General features: G+C 44.6%; 1 protein-coding gene across 1 annotated transcript; it reads right to left on the bottom strand.

The window, feature by feature from the left end:
• Positions 1 to 15,913: 15,913 nt before the first annotated feature.
• On the bottom strand, positions 15,914 to 17,722 carry LOC100998719 (annexin-2 receptor). The gene is given in 1 exon segment (XM_009208352.4): positions 15,914 to 17,722. A coding segment is annotated over 1 exon segment (582 nt). The 5' UTR covers positions 16,588 to 17,722; the 3' UTR covers positions 15,914 to 16,005.
• Positions 17,723 to 18,512: the final 790 nt, after the last annotated feature.

Below are 18,512 nucleotides of genomic sequence, written 5' to 3'. Positions count from 1 at the left end.
GTTCCATTCATCATCTTTGGAAGAACTGTCTTGAAAGCAACATGTCCAGAGACCACATGCCACCTGACCTAAACCTAAAATAAGCAGGGACTGGGCACTGGACAGCTTCACTGCACTGAGCCACCACTGCCAATGTCCCCAGTTCTGTCCAAATATGAACTGCAGTGCATTCAGGCTGTGCTTACATAGGCTAAAGTCATTCTTGGAGTTTAAAGGGGACAAAAATGCTGTTGAGACCCATATGTCTAGGGACCAATGGCTGAAATCACAGAAGAGCTACGCTCACTTGAAAAATAAGTGTAGGGCTATAGATAACACAGCCTAATGGGTCCTGAACCAGCCAGGAGATACAGTCAACAAAGGTGGACAGATAGATGCCCAGAGCAAGCCTAAGAGCTCAGGCTGCCCATAAGAAATGGCTGAAAACTAAGGCTTAGGACAGACTGGAACTCAGAAAAGAAAGGAACTTGCTCATAGCTCATAGCTCATAGCTCATAGCACCACCCTTTTCAAATGATGCCCTGGAAGGAGCTCATGCACCCCAGTGGAGGCCCTCATGCTGTTCTAGTTGACTTTCATAGGACTGTGCCCTGCCTGGAGCTGGAAGTCTCTGCAGTGGAGATCCTTCCATATTTTGTTCTTCATCCTCTTAATGCCCTCAAGGTTTTTCATTTGGAAAAATTCTATTCACACAATCAATAATATGCAAAAAAAAAAAAAAAACTTTAATTTTAGGTCTGCTCAGAATTCATATTTCTTTGTACATGATTATTAAAGCCTTCTTTCATATTTTCCACCTGTGGAATTGATTTTGGGTGGGTAGAGTCAGGATTGGAAGCACATATAGGTCAGCAGGGGCATGAAAGGGGCCGGGAACCAGGTCAGAGCTGGAGGCTGAACTCCAGGGAGCCTTTGAATAGCTATGGATACCAACAGGGTGGGAAGGGGCAGTGGTCCACTGTCCTGGGGTTCTCTTGAAACTGAGCTTGGCCTCCCTGCTGAGAGCAGAGAGCAATCATCAATAAATATTCCTACAATGATCTGAATTTTACATTAACAGGGTGGAGTTGGAAATTAAATGTAGGCTGACATGAGGAAGATCCCCAGACCTGTGCTTTTTGAATTGACAACCATGGCATTCCAGGGCATTATCTCCGGGTTGGACATTCCCAGCAGTTGGAGAATTCTTCCAACCTGGGGCCCGCCAGCCTCAAGAATCTGCATGGATTGGGTCCAGCAAAACTAAATATCCAGCAAGATTTTGAAATCCAGCAACACTGAAGGCTCAAGTATGTCACTGGTGCATACTTGTCCCAGGGAGGCTATGCTCTCACGGTCTCTACCATCTCAGGGCCTGCGGCATCTGACACTCACTCCTTCCCGCAGATATCCCAGGGCAAAGATTTATGCATCTCCATAGCTTCAAACTGCAGTGTGCCAGGCACAGAAAAATGGGTGTCTTCAGAAAGAGATGAAAAAACATGTAGTAGCAATCACCCTTTGGACACTAAAACTTTTTTGTCACCTTAGATATGAGAAACTAAAACCTAGAAACTCAATGTTGGCGTTAATTTTGTCAGCTATGAGGCCATTTTCCTTTCACACAGAGAGAGTTCTAAACTTGAATATAGAGGAGCTTAGGTGCTACTATCTAATTGGAAGGCAGGAATAGCAGTTTTTTTAAATGCAATTTTTTTTTTTTTTTGAGATAGAGTTTCGCTCTTGTTGCCCAGGCTGGAGTGCAATGGTGAGATCTCAGCTCACTGCAACCTCTGTCTCCTGGGTTCAAGCGATTCTCCTGCCTGAGCCTCTCGAGTAGCTGGAATTACAGGCATGTGCCACCATGCCTGGCTGATTTTGTATTTTTAATAGAGACAGGGTTTCTCCATGTTGGTCTCAAACTCCTGACCTTCGGTGATCCGCCCACCTCAGCCTCCCAAGTGCTGGGATTACAAGTGTGAGCAACCACGCCCAGACTGCACTTCTTGTTAGATTGATTAAACATCAATTATCAGTATAAGAGAATGGCAATACATTTTCGAAGTAGGTTTGGAAAGTGTTTTTGTGATTTATACATGGAGCAAGCTTCCCATGTGACCATTCTCACTTCCTGTTCTGAAGTCTCAGTCTGCTATTCTTTTCCTCCCTATCTTCACTGATTATTTTAGCCACAAAGGAAACAGTCAATGTGGCCTCCAAAATAAAGAACAGTTCAGTTTCCAGAGCTCCATCCAGATGACAGTGGCTGGCATTTGGGTACTCTGGGAACTGAGCTTTCATTTCCTATGTTAGCCATAGAGATGAGGGCTTTGAGGGCAGCATAGAATCAGATTGTTGGAAACGACTTTAGAAATCACAGGTGCTCAAGTCCAACAGAGCTTAAAGGAAAGACGTTGAAAAAATCATCACAGGTACAACAAAAACAAAATGAGAAGATTGCCAAACTCTACAATTTTTCAAAGATGAATTGCAAAAAATGGAAATCACAGGAAAGGATAAGAAAATTGGAAATGATATCAGAAAATATAGCATACAGGGCCAGAAAGACTTGAGATTATGAAGAGATGGTTTTAGAAGGCAGGATGGAATGGGGAAAACATAATATTTTAAAACAAGATATGTAAAGGGAGCTGGAATGAGAGAAATTGAACAACACAAAATGGATACCATGTGTCTCTGAAGTAATAACTGCTTAAAATTAGACTGTGGGCTGGGCACGGTGGCTCATGTCTGTAATCCTAGCACTTTGGGAGGCCAAAGTGGGCAGATCACCTGAGATCAGAAGTTTGAGACCAGCCTGACTAACTGGTGAAACCTCGTCTCTAGTAAAAATACAAAAATTGGTCGGGGGCGGTGGCTCACACCTGTAATCCCAACACTTTGGGAGGCAGAGGCGGGTGGATCACGAGGTCAGGAAATCGAGACCAACATGGTGAAACCCCGTCTCTACTAAAAATTAGCCGGGCGTGGTGGCGGGTGCCTGTAGTCCCAGTTACTCAGGAGGCTGAGGCAGGAGAATGGCATGAACCTAGGAGGCGGACCTTGCAGTGAGTGGAGATCGTGCCACTGCACACCAGCCTGGGCAACAGAGCAAGACTCCATCTCAAAAAAGAAAAAACTTACCTGGGCGTGGTGGCATATGCCTGTAATCCCAGCTACTTAGGAGACTGAGGCAGAAGAATTGCTTGAACCTGGGAGGTGGAGGTTACAGTGAGCCAAGATTATGCCACTGCACTCCAGCCAGGACGACAGAGCAAGACTCTGTCTCAAAAAAAAAAAAAAAAAAAATAGACTCTGTCAATTTTAGTGTTTAATGCAGTATTATAAACAAGTGGATAAACAAATATAAGTGCATGTACCAGTTACGAAAACATATCTTAAAATAAGGACAATGATTGCTCTCTTACTCAATGTCATACTTCTAATGGCCAGTTTTTTTTTTTGTTTTGTTTTGTTTTTTTTTTAAAAAAAGGAAAAGCCCCTATAAAAGTTTTGTAAGAAATTTACACTGAAAACATCTAAGGAGCTGGGTGTGGTGGCTCTTGCCTGTAGTACTGTAGTAGCAGCTACTCAGGAGGCTGAGGTGGGAGCACTGTTTCAGTCCAGGAGTTTGAGACCAGGCTGGGCAGCACAGTAAGACTCCCATCTTTAAAATAAACAAATAAGGCAGCACAGTAAGACTCCCATCTTTAAAATAAACAAGTAAGGCCAGGTGTGGTGGCTCATGCCTGTAATCCCAGTATTTTGGGAGGCCAAGGCGGGTGGATCGCTTGAGGTCAAGAGTTTGAGACCAGACTGGCCAACATGTTGAGATCCTGTCTCTATTAAAAAACACAAAAATTAACTGGGGGTGGTGGTGCCCACCTGTAATCCCAGGTACTTGGGAGGCTGAGCCAGGAGAATCGCTTGAATCCAGGAAGTGGAGGTTGCTGTGAGCCGAGATTGGTCCACAGCACTACAGGCTGGGCAACAGAGTGAGACTCCATCTCAAAACAAAAACAAAAACAACAACAACAACAAAAAACCACACAAACAAATAAAATAAAATAATACAAGAAAAAATACAAAATGATTAAGAATAAATAATAATTAAAACTAACTTGTATTTTTCATTCAGGTCTTATATAAACAGATCTTTTAAAAACTTAAGTAACTTGCAGAATTTTTTTAAAAAAATTATTTCTTGGTGTCTTGGAGAATAAAAAAAGAAAACATTTATGGATCAGAAAGCAAAATAAGGGAATGGAAAGTATCTAGGTGCTTTTTGTGGTTTTTTTCCTGACGAAGTCTCATTCTGTTGCCTAGGCTGGAGTGCAGTGGCACTGTGTCGGCTCACTGCAACCTCCATCCGGATTCAAGCAATTCTCCTGCCTCAGCCTCCCAAGTAGCTGGGATTGCAGGTGCCCACAACCACACACAGCTAATTTTTATATTTTTAGTAGAGACATGGTTTCACCATGTTGGCCAGGCTTGTCTTGAACTCCTGACCTCAGGTGATCCACCCGCCTTGGCCTCCCAAAGTGCTGGGATTACAGGTGTGAGCGACCACACTCCGCCTTTCTTTTCACCCTTTCTTACTATTTCCTGTGAAACCTTCTAAAGAGAGATGAGGCACCTCCCAGAGCCATAGCTTCCTATTGAGAAGCTGAGGTAGTCGGCACATCTCCTGGCTCAAACACCACTAAATTCAAAGTAAGTAATTTTTTTTTTTTTTTTTTTAGACGGAGTCTCGCTCTGTCACCCAGGCTGGAGTGCAGTGGCACAATCCCGGCTCACTTTAAGCTCTGCCTCCCGGGTTCTTGCCATTCTCCTGCCTCAGCCTCCCGAGTAGCTGGGACTACAGGTGCCCGCCACCACGCCCGGCTAATTTTTTTGTATTTTTAGTAGCCCAGACTGGGGTTTCAGTGGCCGTATCTCAGCTCACTGGATAGTCTCCGATCTCCAGTGACCTCGTGATCCTCCCACCTCGGCTCTCCCAAAGTAGCTGGGATTACAGGCGTGAGCCAGCTGTGCCCGGCTAGGTTTTTGTATTTTTTTAGTAGAGACGGGGTTTCACCGTGTTAGCCAGGATGGTCTCGATCTCCTGACCTTGTGATCCACCCGTCTCGGCCTCCCAAAGTGCTGGGATTACAGGCTTGAGCCACCGCGCCCGGCAATTTTTTTGTATTTTTAGTAGAGATGGGGTTTCACCGTATTAGCCAGGATAGTCTCGATCTCCTGACCTCGTGATCCTCCCATCTCGGCTCCCCAAAGTGCTGGGATTACAGGCGTGAGCCGCTGTGCCCGGCTTTTTTTTTTTTTTTTTTTTTTACACATTTTATTACACTTTGCCATGCCCTTGGCTTTTGTTGCCAGTTTTCCAAGTGCAAAAGTGAATATAACCACCTCCCACCCACTGGGATGACTATTATTAAAAAAAAAAAAAACCAAAAAAACAGAAGATAAGCGTTAGTATGTATGTGGAGCACTTGGAATCTTTGTGCACTGTTGTCAGGAATATAAAATGATGCAGCCACTATGGAAAATAGCATAACAGTTCCTCCAAAAATAGAATTAGCGTGTGATCCAGCAATTCTCCTCCTGGGGATATACACAGACATTTGAAAGCAGGCATTTGAATAGATATTTATAAACCTGTGTTCATAAAAGCACTATTCACAAAAGCCAAAAAATGGAGGAAATCCAGGTGTCCATCAATGGATGAATGAATAAACATAATGGAATATATATATCCAAGGGAACATTATTCAGCCTCTAAAAGGAAGAACATTCTGACATATGCTACAATATGGATTTACCCAGAGGATAACAGGTTAAGTGAAATAAGCCAGTCAAAAAAGACAAATACTGCATGATTCACTTGTGTGAGGTACGTAGAGTAGACAAATTTATAGAGACAAAAATACTGCATGATTCACTTGTGTGAGTTACCTAGAGTAGACAAATTTATAGAAACAAAGTAGAATGGTGGTTTGCAAGAACTGGAGGGAGTGGGAAATGAGCAGTTTTTGTTTATGGGTATAGAGTTTCAGTTTGCTGGTGGCACAACACTGTGAATATACTTAATGCCACTGACCTGTACATTTAATAATGGTTAAAAAGGTAAATTTTCTCTTATTTGTATTTTATCACGTTAAAAAAATTAATTGAAAAAAAAATGGGCCGGGCGCGGTGGCTCAAGCCTGTAATCCCAGCACTTTGGGAGGCCGAGATGGGCGGATCACGAGGTCAGGAGTTCGAGACCATCCTGGCTAACACGGTGAAACCCCGTCTCTACTAAAAAATACAAAAAACTAGCCGGGCGAGGTGGTGGGCGCCTGTAGTCCCAGCTACTCGGGAGGCTGAGGCAGGAGAATGGCGTAAAAACCCGGGAGGCGGAGCTTGCAATGAGCTGAGATCCGGCCACTGCACTCCAGCCTGGGCGACACAGCGAGACTCTGTCTCAAAAAAAAAAAAAAAAAGAAAAAAAAATGTAGGCTCTGAACTTTCAAAGAAAAAGATTGAAACATTTGAATATATAAATGCTAAATATTCTTTGCTCACTTTCCCCTTTAAAAAGAAAGCATGTAATTAAATTTGAAAGTTAAAGAAAAATTCAGAAAAATATTTTAATTTGCTGACAAAATGTTAATTTCTGTGAAGAGAAAAGTTTCCTTCAAACCTATAGGAAAAATAAGTTTAGGCTCACTAAAATCAAAGAAATGCAGATTAAAACAAAGAATTCAATTCTGGCTGGCATACTAGTATACATTAAACTTTCACTTTATTTTATTCTTTGAGATGGAGTGTTGTAATCACGTCTCTGCACTCTAGCCTGGGTGACAGGGCAAGACCCTGTCTCTAAATAAATAAACAAGAATTGAGGCATCAGTCTGAGCCTCAGTTCAGCAGGCGTTTGCTTAGACGGAGGCTTCTGCTGTGTGCAGCACAGTGGATTACCGGGGCTTCCACCTCTTCCATGCTTTCAACCAAACAATTGCAGCAGTAAAGATTTCACTTCAGGCAGGGTGCGGTGGCTCACGCCTGTAATCCCAGCACTTTGGGAGGCCGAGGCGGGCAGATCACACGGTCAGGAGATCGAGACCATCCTGGCTAACACTGTGAAACCCCGTCTCTACTAAAAATACAAAAAATTAGCTGGGCGTGGTGGCGGGCGACTGTAGTCTCAGCTACTCCAGAAGCTGAGGCAGGAGAATGACTGAATCCAGGAGGCGGAGCTTGCAGTGAGCCGAGATCACGCCAAAGCACTCCAGCCTGGGCTACAGAGCGAGACTCTGTCTAAAACAACAACAACAACAACAAAAACTAGCTGGCTGTGGTGGCACGCGCCTATAGTCCCAGCTACTCGGGAGGCTGAGGCAGGAGAATCGCTTCAACCCAGGAGGCAGAGGTTGCAGTGAGCCGAGATCACGCCACTGAGCGACAGAGCAAGACTCCCTCTCAAAAAGAAAGAAAGAAAGAAAGAAAGAAAGAAATACTGTATTTTCAAGACAATATAGGTGCATCAATTAAACTTATCATGCACAATCATAATCAAAGGGTTTTTTTTTTTTTTCTTTGAGGTTTGGATCCTTTTTTTTTTTTTGAGATGGAGTCTCGCTCTGTCACCCAGGCTGGAGTGCAGTGGCATGATCTCGGCTAACTGCAAGCTCTGCCTCCCGAGTTCACGCCATTCTCCTGCCTCAGCCTCCCGTGTAGCTGGGACTACAAGAGTTTCACCATGTTAGCCAGGATGGTCTCGATCTCCTGACCTCGTGATCCACCCACCTTGGCCTCCCAAAGTGATGGGATTACAGGCGTGAGCCACCGCGCCTGGCCTTGGATTGGATCCTTTAAATGTTTTCCCACATGGAAAGAATGGTGATAGACAAAAATTAAAGAGTGAAGAATTTATAATAATAAGAAAACAATAGTCACAATACATAGCCTTATCATATTTCTGGCCAGGATCTCCTTACAAATAAGTAGAGATGCAAAATTTATACTCTTTAAGAAAAATACAAAACGTCACATTTCATAACTCTAGGAACTTCCAAGTTGCTAATAAAGAAACTTATTCTTACGGGACTCTATTTGATACTTCCAGTTTCAAATAATTACAGAACTATTTGAAACTACTTCTCCTTCCACAAATCTGGGTGGTGAAGTGAATATTTTTTTAAAAAAATTCCTAGCACCCTCTAAACTTTCTTATTTCTTGCCTTTCTTGATACCTTTATTAGAAATAAAGGCCAATCAGAAATGAACCCAAAGTAATTAAAGAACCATTAACATCCCTGCTAGATGTCATTTTCATTAATTTCTCGTGTGAGTGAATATGCTTTAGCCAAAGACCACCAGAAACTGAATTTGTAGTTCAGTAAACTGAATTTATTACTCCTCATGAAGAACTTAGCATGGAGAACCACGAGTTGTCTCAAAATGAGGGTGTTAGGACATTTTAGTGGATTCAGGCTTGTGTTTGGTGATTTGGGGTATTAAAAAAATGACTGAAAAAAATCATAAAAAGTAATTGTAAGTAACATATAATGAACATTTACACTGTGTTAGAGTGTTCTAAGATCTTTCAATAGTATAACCTAGAAAAAACATGGACACCATGATTAGTGTAATATGCCATTCAGTTTACTGATCAGGAATATGAAGCATAAGATTTGAATTTACTTCTGAAATGTTACACCTTCTAGTGTGTAAGTGATGGAGCTGGGTTTTGAGTCAAAGCATGAGACCTGGTTTCCTAGGTCTTCACCACCAAGGTATGTAGGTCTAGTCACTTGGTTTTACAGCCTTTAGGTAACCATTGCCTACCTAATGTGCCCCAGTCACCTTTCAACTAGTCAACTTGGTCTGACAACCCATCTTCCAGTAAAGCAATTTGTAGAGTTGGGGACTATGGCACCTCTTCCCAGGTACTTGTCAGAGCCCAGGAAGAACTTGCAAAGATGGTAGCTTTTGGTCAAAGACAGCCCTACCAAGTATGTGCTTGGGTCGAGGAATCAGGGAATGTAAGCAGGAGGTGCCCCGGCTTGTTCCCTACCTGCACTCCTTACCCAGCCACACACCTCTGACTTGGTCCTAATCCTAAAACAATAACGATCAAACAAAACAAAAGAAACCAAAGGCATTTGATGTTTCTCTGTTATTTTATTGACAAAGACACCAAACATTGACAAAGAATCGTGAAGGCAAATCTTTTTAAAGAAGATGGATAGACATTATTGTAACTGATAATTATTTCTAAAGGATGATCCAGTAGAAGCTCTAAAATGTCAGATAGTCTAGATCCCTGGACAATGCAACCCGGAGAGTGGAGAGAAGTAAATATGCATTCTTCTCCAAGAGGGAGGAGAAAGCCAAGTGCAGCATCCGGGACGAAGGACTGCAAAGGACTCCTAAATATCCAACCCTCGGGGTTCTTCCTTTGCAGGAGTCTGTTCTTTTTGCCCCGTAGCCGAATCTAGACAGGCAGCGTGCTGTGGAGTTGGCAAACGTCCTGCAACTCCACGACCATGAAGAGCCGCTATGGTACCACTAGCGGTGCTAGGACCCAAAACTAACGAAACTGCTCGGGAGAAGCGGCGGGCTCGACCCACAGCGATGCTGCCACCGAGATCAATCCTGCTTGGACGAATGATCAGTGCTGCGACTAAGAAAGTGCCAGTCCAAGGAACCGGCGGTACTGGGACATAGTGAAAGGAGTTAGCCAGTTTTAGGGAGACTGTAAGGGAAGGGTCCCCAGACAATCTCCGACAGGTGTTTTGTGCAGATAAGGAAACTTGCACAGGGGACTTGCCTAAACTCACGCTTGCAGCAGACTAAGGGCCCACATGCGCAATGGGGGAATGGGGGTGGGTGGAGCCACCAGGAAATCTCGCCATACACAAACAGGGAACCCAGCCCCATCAGCTTTCATATAAAATTCTTTGTATTCAACTGCGAAGGAGGCAACTGGCAACCCTCTTTCAGGACCCCCCCTTTTTATAGGAGCTTAATAAATTCTACTCCACTCTTCGATATCCGCGTGCCCATTTCTTCCTGATCCTGAGACAAGAATCCGGACTTAGCTGAGCTAAGGAGGCAAAATCCTGCATTAATATCAAGTGCCGACACTGAACAACCAGCGGTACAGCCGGCGTCAAGCTTTATTTTTGGCGCAGTTAAGGTATTGCCACTAAGAAACTGTGGTCTCTGAGAAATATCGCGGGTTGGAAGGTTGTACGGTGCTTCCACCGAGAAAGCGCCTACCCAGTGGGATACGCCTGTGACAGAAAAGCCGAGAACAAGCTCTTCCCATGAAAGTCTCGGCCAATCACCGTGCTGAGACAGCGAGACACCCAGCGCGGGGAAAGTGGCGGTGCTACGACAGAGGAAGCGATACCACAAAGAACTTCTGAGTCTTGAGAACGATAAACGTTCTGGTTTTTTGTTTGTTTGTTTTTTAGAAGGAGTCTTGCTCTGTTGCCCAGGCGGGAGTTCAGTGGCGCAATATCGGCTTGTTGCAACCTCCGCCTCCCGGGTTCAAGTGCTTCTCCTGCCTCAGCCCCCACCCCCAGTAGCTGGGATTACAGGCATGAGCCACGACGCACGGCTAATTTTCGTAGTTTTAGTAGAGACCGGTTTCACCAGGTGGCCAGGCTGGTGTCCATCTCCTGACCTCAAATGATCCACCCACCTCTGCCTCCCAAAGTGCTAGGATTACAGGCGTGAGCCACCGCGTCCGGCTGAAACGTTGTTTTGTTCAGCGCTAACAACAGTGCAGCAACCGAGAAAACAACGAGTCTCCGCTATTGGCGAAAGTGCTGATGCGAAACCGCTGGCTCGGCATAGGAGCAGAACTGCGGAAAAGAACCCTAGAGACCAGGCACCAGCTCCGCTCCACGGCGGGTGGGAGAAGGCAAGTTAGCATAAAGCTGAGACGTGGTACTCAAACTCAGTAGAAGAAATATGCCACATTTACTATCCTGGGGAAGGCAGTGGGTAAGAAAAGCTAAAATGCATAACATTTAAATAAAAAATAAGTAACGAAATATTTAAAGCAAACAAATGAAAATAAAATACACCAGTAACCTCCCTCCCAGAACAAGATACATCAAAAAAAATTTTTTGAGTATACAAAACATACAAAGAACCCTACAAAGAAATTGCAAACAGTGTTGAACGCAGCGATCTATCCTACCACTGTATTTGCATTAGCACTAAACCCGTGCCTCTTGCGCCTATCCGAAATTTCCTCGGATTAAGAAGAAATAGCCATGGATAAACAGATATTTGCAACACCAAAAATGTCCTGTAGCCTAGACACCCCAACTTCTACATGAGGCTATGCTACAAGCATAGCCAGAGCGAGACTCTCTATTGCGAAATCATACTTGGTATGACTAAAATGATTCCTGGCAGTGCTAAATCATTTGTTTAAAAAAATTACAGCTGGGGTGCGGTGGCTCACGCCTGTAATCCCAGCACTTTGGGTGGCCGCGGCGGGCGGATCACAAGATCAGGAGATCGAGACCATCCTGGCTAACACGGTGAAACCCCGTCTCTACTAAAAATTACAAAAAATTAAGGCCGGGCGCGGTGGCTCAAGCCTGTAATCCCAGCACTTTGGGAGGCCGAGGCGGGTGGATCACGAGGTCAGGAGATCGAGACTATCCTGGCTAACATGGTGAAACCCCGTCTCTACTAAAAATACAAAAAAAAAACTAGCCGGGCGCTGTAGCGGGCGCCTGTAGTCCCAGCTACTTGGGAGGCTGAGGCGGGAGAATGGCGTGAACCCGGGGGGCGGAGCTTGCAGTGAGCCGACATCGCGCCACTGCACTCCAGCCTGGGAGACACAGTGAGACTCCGTCTCAAAAAAAAAAAAAAAAAAAATACAAAAAATTAGCCGGGCGTGGTGGTGGGCGCCTTTAGTCCCAGCTACTCGAGAGGCTGAGGCAGGAAAATGTCGGGAACCCAGGAGGCAGAGCTTGCAGTGAACCAAGACTGTGCCACTGCACTCCAGCCTGGGCGCAAAGCAAGACTCCATCTCAAAAAAAAAAAGTTACTCTTGTAGGCCAGGTGGGGTGGCTCTCACCTGAAATCTCAGCACGTTGGGAGGCCAAGTGGGCAGATCACTTGAGGCCAGGAGTTGGAGACCAGCCTGGTCAACACAGGCTGGTCTCTCCTAAACACAGGAAAATTAGCTAGGTGTGGTGGCGCATGCCTGTGATCCCAGCTACTGGGGAAGCTGAGTCAGGAGAATTACTTGAACCCAGGAGGTGGAGTTTGCAACTAGCCAAAATCATGCCGCTTCACTCTAGCCTGTGTGACAGTGCAAGACTGTCTCAAATAAACAAACAAACAAACCCAAAAAACTAAGTTACCATTCTGACTAGGTTGATCAACATGAAGACACTGCTAGCTAGTATCAGTTTGCCTCTTTAGATCCGCATACCACTCTTCAGTCAGCACTATGTTGCAAGAAGTAACCTGTATGGACTGCACTGGAGAACTAATTTTGCCTGCAGGCTTCCCATTGAGTTGAGGCACTAGAACTGACACCAGCTGTTCAGAGATGCGGATTAGTAATTTATTGTCTTGCTTTGTTTCACCTGGACCTGGTATTGAATTGTTTTGTCTGAAGTCAAAAATAGGCCAGCTGCAGTGGCCCACACCTGCAACAAAAGCACTTTGGGAGGCCGAGGCAGAAGGATCACTTGAGGCCAGGAGTTCAAAACCAGCTTAGGTAATAGAGTGAGAACTCATCTCCACAAAAAATTGAAAAATCAGCCAGCCAGGCATGGTGTCACTTGGACTTGCAGTCCAAGCTACTTGAAAGACAGAGAGGGAGGATTGCATGAGCCCAGGTGGTTGAGGCTGCAGTGAGCTATGCTTGTGCCACTGCACTCCAGCCTGGGTGATAAAGCCAGACTCCTGTCTCAAAAAAAAAAAAAAAAAAAAGGTGGGGAGAAAGCCAAAAATACTGTGGAGTGGCCCTTTCTTCAAGCATTTGCTTGCTTTCTCTAACACCACTCATTCTATTGCCCCTACTGAGCTTGAAATGATAATGCCTTCTTCAGGTGTCAGGTCTGGAGTACTGGTGCAACTATCTCAAAACGCTGTCTCAAAACTCCAACAGGGAGCACCTAACAGTACTGGGTGCAATGTCGCTGGAACGGAGCAAACAGCAGTTCCGGAACCTAGAAACAACAGGCTCTGCGAAACCGAGGACTCTGTGCCCGAGAGAAATTGCCGGTTTCAGACATAGCTGGTTTTAGAGAAAGGAACGGCATTGTTATCTAAAAAACACAGACGGAAATACCGCCACAAATACCAGTACAGGGACAGCTGACACGAAGGACCAAGGAAAGCTGCTGAGAGCTGCGCCCCCACAGAATAACTGCCAGCTGCCACAGCGCGAGTGAGAAACCGGCCACTCCATGCAACAACCAGTACTGCCATGGGGGAAAGCATCTGATGTCGCCAACAAGCGGTGCTACCAGGAGAAATGGCCGCTTTTGAAGAAAACAGCCAAGAACGTGACTGAGAGACACTCAGCTCCCAGGAAGAATCAGCATTTGTTCCAAAACACAGCCGAATAAACCAAGAACCCGCGGAGTGGTTGAACCTATCAAAGACACAACTGAGGAAACGGGGTCACCCAGCACCTCAACATCCTGGGCTCTAGCAAGCCTCACAGAAGCAACCGGCAGTGCAACAAACAAGGAGCATCTAGCGTGGTAATGCCATCCACGAAAGGCCAGTAAGGCGAAAAGACTAGAGTGTTTAGTTCCAGGGATCATAGGCCATTGCAAACCAGACAGCATAAAGCCAAGGGTTGACAAAAGAAAATTTAGTAACCGTTGTTTTTCAAAAGGGCAAGTTAGCTGAAAATAAAATAAAAACAATACATTTGGAAAAAAATCATAAAATGAAAATTCAAAACCAAGCAAAACATAGAAAACTGACTCTACAAAGAAAATGCAAACACTTCTAAACAATGTGGTTTCACAGCTGTGATATCGCTGTCACGCCTATATCAGTATCTGCTTGGTCTCACCAGGACTTCTAACTAAGGGACTGCAGGCACCGCTAAACTGCTACTTGCTACTCCTAAAAGATCTCCACCGACATGCCCGGACTTCTATATTTAAAACTCAGGCATAACTAAAGCAGGGTAAGTTATTATGAAACCAAAAGTTACTGGGACTAAGAAGTCGCAGGCATGGCTACGCTAGTACTGGTTTCGACTCAATCTGGACTTACAAGAGCCTAAGAAATCACATTCACGGGGGGACTTTGAATGGAAGCATGGACTCGTTAGTCTAAGAAATCCCTAATCCAGGACTTGCTCAGAATAAGATATTTTGAACACAGGCTTAAGGCTCTTTATCACAGGCGAAATAAACTGATACTTGTTCTGCTTAAATCTGGATTCCCTATGCAGAGAAACCACAATCAGGGCTATATTCTGACATGTAGGAGGTTTAAAACTGAAAAGACAGACAAATTAGGCAAGGCCAACCCGGACCTGCTCTGTCTACCGGAATTACTAAACAACGTTGTGGTAAGATTAAGTAATTGGTAGTTCTCTTATAAACCACACTAAATTATTATTCCAAAGAAAAAGACACAGGAAACACTGCTAGCCCTGAGACCCATGAATAAGTAATCTTTTAAATTACTTATTTGAGACAGGGTCTCGCTCCATTGGAGTGCATTGGTGCCATCTGGCTGGGTGCAGCCTCTATCTTCTGAGCTCAAGGGACCCTCCCACCTCAACCTCCCAAGTAGCTGGCACTACAGGTGCGTAACACCACACATGGATAATTTTTGTATTTTTTGTAGAGACAGGTCTCACCCTGTTGCCCAGCCTAGTCTCAAACTCCCGAGCTCAAGCAATCCCTGTGCCTCTGCTGTCAGAAGTGCTAGGATTACAGGCGTGAGCCACGCTGCCTCATTTGATAAGTAATATTAAGAACTGGTTATCTGTGCAGTTGTATTAATATAAATAATTGTGTGATCCTTCCACTGTAGCAGGACGGGCCGCAGACAAAACTCCTTAGACACTGAGTTAAAGAAGGAAGGGGTTTATTTAGTTGGGAGCATTGGCAAGACTTCTCTCTCAAGAGCCGAGCTCCCCGAGTGCACAATTTCTGTCCCTTTTAAGGGCTCACGACGCTAAAGGCTTCACATGAAAGGGTCGTGACTGATTGAGCAAGCTAGGGGGTACGTGACAGGGGCTGAATGCACTGGTAGTCAGAGTGAAACAGAACAGAGTGGGAAGTTTCACAATGTCCTTCTATACAATGTCTGGAATCTATGGATAACATAACCAGTTAGGTCAGGGGTCGATATTTACCAGGCCCAAGGCGCCGGTCCAAGCTGTCTGCCTGTGGATTTCATTTCTGCCTTTTTAGTTTTTATTTCTTCTTTCTTTGGAGGCAGAAATTAGGCATAAGACAATATGAGGGGTGGTCTCCTTCCTTACCATGAGAAATAGCAAAGATTGATAAACCCCTCAGTCTTATAACCGCCAATAAAATTCCTGAGTGTAAAACACAATGAATTGCTATACTGAAAAAAAGACAGCTGTTAAAACAAAAATAAAATTAACAATTGAAATTAAAAAGACATAACGTAAAATATGTGAAATACAATTAAATAAAAAAATACATTTAGAAAGCAGTAATTAGAAAAAAGTAGGAGTAAGATTTGAAAATAAAATGGAAAAAACAAATTTTAAATTTGCCAAAACTCTAAGAATTCTACAATCATAAAATAGATTTCTCAAAGTTGAAACAGATAAAAATGAAATATATAATAAAATAAATACAAATGTTTAAAATATATGGAAACTGCAAGTAATAAGCGACCTGAAACAAGGGAGATTCATCAGCAAAAGATATTTTAAAAATTGACAACCAGCAATGAAGGCACATCTTAATGCATTTTTATTTTCTAGGTGGAGACGTTTGGTAACGGAGAATCTTTTTATGGAGGGGAATCCCAAAAGTCTTCTGCTGCTATCTAAGGCTGCTTAGCTCCACAGATCTGTGGGCAGCACGCCCAGAGTACAGAGAACCCGGCACAACCAAGGCGACAAATCCACTCCAGGCAGCCTGAGAAACTCGGGAGGTGGCGCCACCAATTCAGGACAGGAGGATGGTGGCATTCCAAAAGGTGCCAGCTGTCAGAGACCTCGGAGTCCTGCTGTCTGCCCCAGGGGTGGGGAGGACTGCACAAGGGAAGCTGCTGGAGCATGAGTCTCTCGGGTTCCTCTGCCTGTTCCACCTCTTCTACAGGTGCCTCTTGCTGCTTCTGTGTCCCGGGCCAACTGAACTCAGCGGGCTGGGCTGTACTTGGTTCTAAGGTGCCCTGGACTCCAGGAAAGAGTCCGTTTTGCGGGTAGACTCCAGGTAGCCGCCAGCAAGGACCAGAAAGCAGTCCCAAATCACAGCTGTCCAATGAGTACTCTCGTAGTACTGGATACAAAGGAAGAGACCACGGCCCACAATCTTCTGAACTCACAATAGTCGGAAGCTAGGGCTCTGGCTCCACCTCTGCGGAATCCGAAACAGGTTTCACAAAGCCAAGAAAATGTTGCTCCATCGCTTAAGTCTCAGACCAGGAGGAAACAAATGTTTGCGCTGATCAAGGAGTGCATTGTGCACTACCATCACTCTAGGTATTTATGCTCTCCAGAGCCCATGGGCGGAGGCCAGCCAGATATTAAGAAACTCAATAGTAACAAATGCACGAAAATTAGTAGACATATGAAAAACAAAAAAAATTTTAGAGAGTACATAGAACCAAAACAAACCGTAATTCCGACAGAAAAACAGCGAGAAAAGAAACCGAAATGAAACGAACACTAAGCAAACCTTGCAGAGAACTATCACTGCGGAACGCAGGTATAACAGAGCCTTCAAGGGCCAAGAACTATCTCTTTCCGGAAATGAGCCCCGGAAAACTGTCCGCTAGGGCTCTGCCCTGCCAACGACCTTGCTAACGAGAAACTGGTGCGTTGAACTTAGCAAGCGCCTGCACCTAGCGGATAGCGCCGGTATTGCCAAACATCTGTTTAGGCCCCAAAAGTGGTGCTGCTAGAGAGAAACAGCGTGCTCTAAGAAAGGAGCGGTGTTTGGAGGAATTAACCCACTCTGTTTAAATATGTTGTGACAGAAAAATGTGTTGTAGTATTTTAATGTGTTTTAATCCGTTTAATTTGTTTAATCAGTTTAAGGTCTTTTAACCCGTTTTAATGTGTTGCGACAGAAAAAGCGCCGGCTAACGGTACCACGGAATTACTAGTGCATACAGCAGCTCGGTGCAATCACTGTTCTTCACCGCAAAACGGAGTTCAGGAAGTTCCTAGGAGATACTAGCGGTTCTAGGACCGAGAAAGTGACAGCACTGAAAACATAAGGACCCCGCGAGCAGGAAACGTCACGTTGGGAGCAGCAACTGAGCAAACGCCTAGTGGGCACTGCTGGCAAACGTGCTGATACTAAACTGTCAGCTCCGCATAGGAAGCAGAGCCACCAGACAGAACCCGGGACCTGACACCAGCGAGGCTAAGACCGAGCTGGGCTCCCCGGCCCCTGAGAGAACAAAAGTCAAGGAGCAAGAGGCTGAGACACTCAAAATTAGCAGGAAAAACATACATTACAGGCTGGGCGCGGTGGCTCACGCCTGTAATCCCAGCACTTTGGGAGGCCAAGGAGGGCGGATTGCCTAAGGTAAGGAGTTCGAGACCAGGCTGGCTAACATGGTGAAACCCCGTCTCTACTAAAAATACAAAAAAATTAGCCAGGCGTGGTGGCGCACACCTGTAGTCCCAACTACTCAGGAGGCTGAGGCAGGAGAATTGCTTCAACCCAGGAGGCGGAGGTTGCAGTAAGCCAAAATGACGCCATTGCACTCCAGCCTGGGCGACAGCGCGAGACTCTGTCTCAAAAAAATAAATAAATAAAAATTAAAAATAAAACTTTAATAAAAGTCTGAAATGCAAGTAAAAAATGAAAACAAACATCGGTAACATCGTTCTAAGAATAAAATACACAAAAATAATTTTAAAATAAGCAAAACTTACAGGGAACCAACCCTACAAAAAAGAAATTACAAATATTGCTAAACGATGCAATCCTACGATTAGGATATCCCTGTCAGATGTAATACCCCTACAGTTTGCACCTGTCTAAATTTCCTACGACAAACAAACAAAAATAGTCACGGTTAAATGTGTTTAGCTCCAACTAAAAAATCGTAGTAGCTGGTATATCCCGATTTGGTCCACAAGAGGAAAAAGTCACGTTCAGCTGGACTTGCTATTGTCAAAGGGAGCTTGGTAAAACAGAAATTGCGTTCGCCGGCATTTCCTGACTTCCACGGGAGTTTAAAAAACACAAAAGCATAGCTAAAACGGGACTCGATATTGCAAAACCAAACTTGGTATAAGAGCTCCCAACACTGCTAAACTGGTCATCAGTAAACCTAAAACAAAACAAAACAAAACAAAAACAAAAACACGCATT

This window comes from Papio anubis, chromosome 5, assembly GCF_008728515.1.
Source record: "Papio anubis isolate 15944 chromosome 5, Panubis1.0, whole genome shotgun sequence".
In the NCBI taxonomy this organism is placed as follows: Eukaryota; Metazoa; Chordata; class Mammalia; order Primates; family Cercopithecidae; genus Papio; species Papio anubis.
This window is presented reverse-complemented; position numbering and strand designations above follow the sequence as displayed.